The sequence below is a fragment of the Vespa mandarinia genome, chromosome 18 (genome assembly GCF_050613455.1).
Source record: "Vespa mandarinia isolate Hongniang chromosome 18, ASM5061345v1, whole genome shotgun sequence".
In the NCBI taxonomy this organism is placed as follows: domain Eukaryota; kingdom Metazoa; phylum Arthropoda; class Insecta; order Hymenoptera; family Vespidae; genus Vespa; species Vespa mandarinia.
In genome coordinates, this window is record NC_140827.1 from 2,267,501 (window position 1) to 2,270,000 (window position 2,500).

General features: G+C 23.0%; 1 protein-coding gene across 4 annotated transcripts in view; it reads left to right on the plus strand.

The window, feature by feature from the left end:
* Positions 1–2,500, plus strand: part of InR-2 (insulin-like receptor-like) — a 78,465-nt gene that overhangs the window by 46,710 nt on the left and 29,255 nt on the right. For all 4 annotated transcript variants that reach the window (XM_085662450.1, XM_085662449.1, XM_035874664.2 and 1 more), the window contains one exon: positions 1–590. This exon is cut by the window's left edge and continues 1,176 nt beyond it. In XM_085662450.1, the coding sequence (XP_085518576.1) occupies positions 1–590 (590 nt within the window). The remainder of the gene's footprint in view (positions 591–2,500) is intronic.

A 2,500-nucleotide genomic window follows, 5' to 3' on the forward strand; every position in this document is an offset into this window, starting at 1 on the left:
GGACTCAATGAGAACTTGTGTTCTTTGTGAAAGGTTACATGGATCATCGTCGTACGATCGAGATGATCTCGGTCGGATCGACGATCGTTTTCCTTCTCTTCCTATTCCATCATCATCATCATCATTATCATCATCTTCTTCCTCTTCTTCATCTTCATTATTATCATCATCATCCTCGACGTCGTCGTCATCATCATCATCTTCTTCTTCTTCTTCTTCTTCCTCCTCCTCCTCCTCCTCCTCTTCCTCCTCCTTCTCCTTCTCCTCCTCCTCTTCCTCATCTTCCTCCTCTTCCTCCTCCTCGTCGTCGAAATATTTTAATTCGTATTCGAAGCCGAAGTATTACGAAGTTTCGTCGAAGAGGATTAGAAAGGAAGATAAGTGGATAACGGGGGAGAATAATAATTGTTGGATCGATAATCCTGGACAAAATTCGAGATTGGCCTCGAGTGTTGTACGGTGGACGAAGAATTTGTGTTATTGGAGACTAGCTTTCAGTATTGTCATTTTCCTAGCTCTCAACTTCCCGCCTACTACTTTGGCCGGTTTTCAAGGGAAAACCTCGATTGGTAACATCAAGAAGGACGGTGGTGAGTATATTTATTTATTTATTTATTTATTTATTTATTTATTTATTTATTTATTTATTTATTTTTTTTTTTTTATATATATATATATATAAATCTCCGATCGATTTTAGATGAAAGTGATTTGAGATTTGTTAAGGCTGATGAGATAGAAGGGTGCGATATCATAATGAATACAATAGCTTATTATTTATTTATTTATTTATTTATTTATTTATTTATTTATTTATACACGTACACGCGCACTTTTTTTTTTTTTTTTTTATATATATAAATTGGAAGTATGATCTAATTGTAGCGTAATATTTTACGAATTACAATATTAATAAATGCCCATGCCTATCGAACGATAACTATATGTTATTTTAATCGACAGATCGACAAAGTATTTATTTTATCTCCACTAAATTATCGAATAAATTTCTTTTTTACCCCTTCTCTTTTTTTTCTGCTCTTGAAATATTACAACCATGATCGTGTTTTTTTACGAATCAAAAACAGGTTTTCAGTGTTATCTACAAGTTTATGAATATTAATTTATAAATATTTTTATATAAAATTACGATTTATTCATGACTTTTCATGTGACTCATATAAAAAAAAAACGTAATGAATCTAATTATAATATATATATTAATTTATTTATTTATTTGTTTATTTATTTATTTGTTTATTTATTTATTTGTTTATTTATTTATTTTTAATTTATTCAATAACAAAAAGAAAAAATATTGCATAAAATTATATAAAATTATATTGCAAAATAATAAAAAATAAAAACGATTTTATATTATATATTATATATTATATATTATATATATATTAATGGCTTCATTTTTTATAAATTTTGAATTATTAGCAATAATTTATTTCTTTTATTTTTAATACTACAGTTATCGGATTTTGGACACAGATATTAAATCTATTTGTCTTAATGTCCACTTCCGTTAGAAGCTTATAATTATAAATAAATAAAATATAAACCAATTGCTTTATTATATATAGACATGTAGATATTTGTTTAATTATTAATTTTTATTAATAACATTTGAGGATACGTTTGTATAATTTTATTATAGTACAACGTATGTCTCGATATTGTAAAAATTGTTTTTTTCTTTCATTTATTTATTTATAATTATTATTATTATTATTATTATTATTATTATTATTATTATTATTATTATTATTATTATTTGCAATTTGATCGAATTGGAATGAAAACGAATTATAAAAATGAATTATTAAAAAACGTTGCCTTTAAATGATCAATAAATATCATATGAAAAGATCGTGTTAATTGTATATTTTCATTTTTATTATTTATATTATTTTGAAATAATGTAAAAAGGAAAAAAAATGGATTTAAAAAAAAAATTACCGAAATAAATTATTGGCAAATAATATATATCAAATTATTAATAAATATAAATAAATATTATTATTATTATTATTATTATTATTATTATTATTATTATTATTGTTATTACTATTATTATTATTATTATTATTATTATTATTATTATTATTATTATTATTATTATTATTATTATTATTATTATTATTATTATTATTATTATTATTATTATTATTATTATTATTATTATTATTATTATTATTATTATTATTATTATTATTATTATTATTATTATTATTATTATTATTATTATTATTATTATTATTATTATTCTCCTCTAAAAAAAAATCTGTTTAGAAGAGAATTTTTATTTGAAAAAAAATTTTCTAAAAATTCAAAAGAGAAAAGAGATTAAGAGAAAGCGAGATAAAAGATACGTGAAGTGATTTAAGAGAAAGAGAGAGAGAGAGAGAGAGAGAGAAAGAGAGAGAGAGAAGTATCACGCGATACGACGAGGTCTAGGCCGACATTATACCATTGAGTCGACAAAACGATC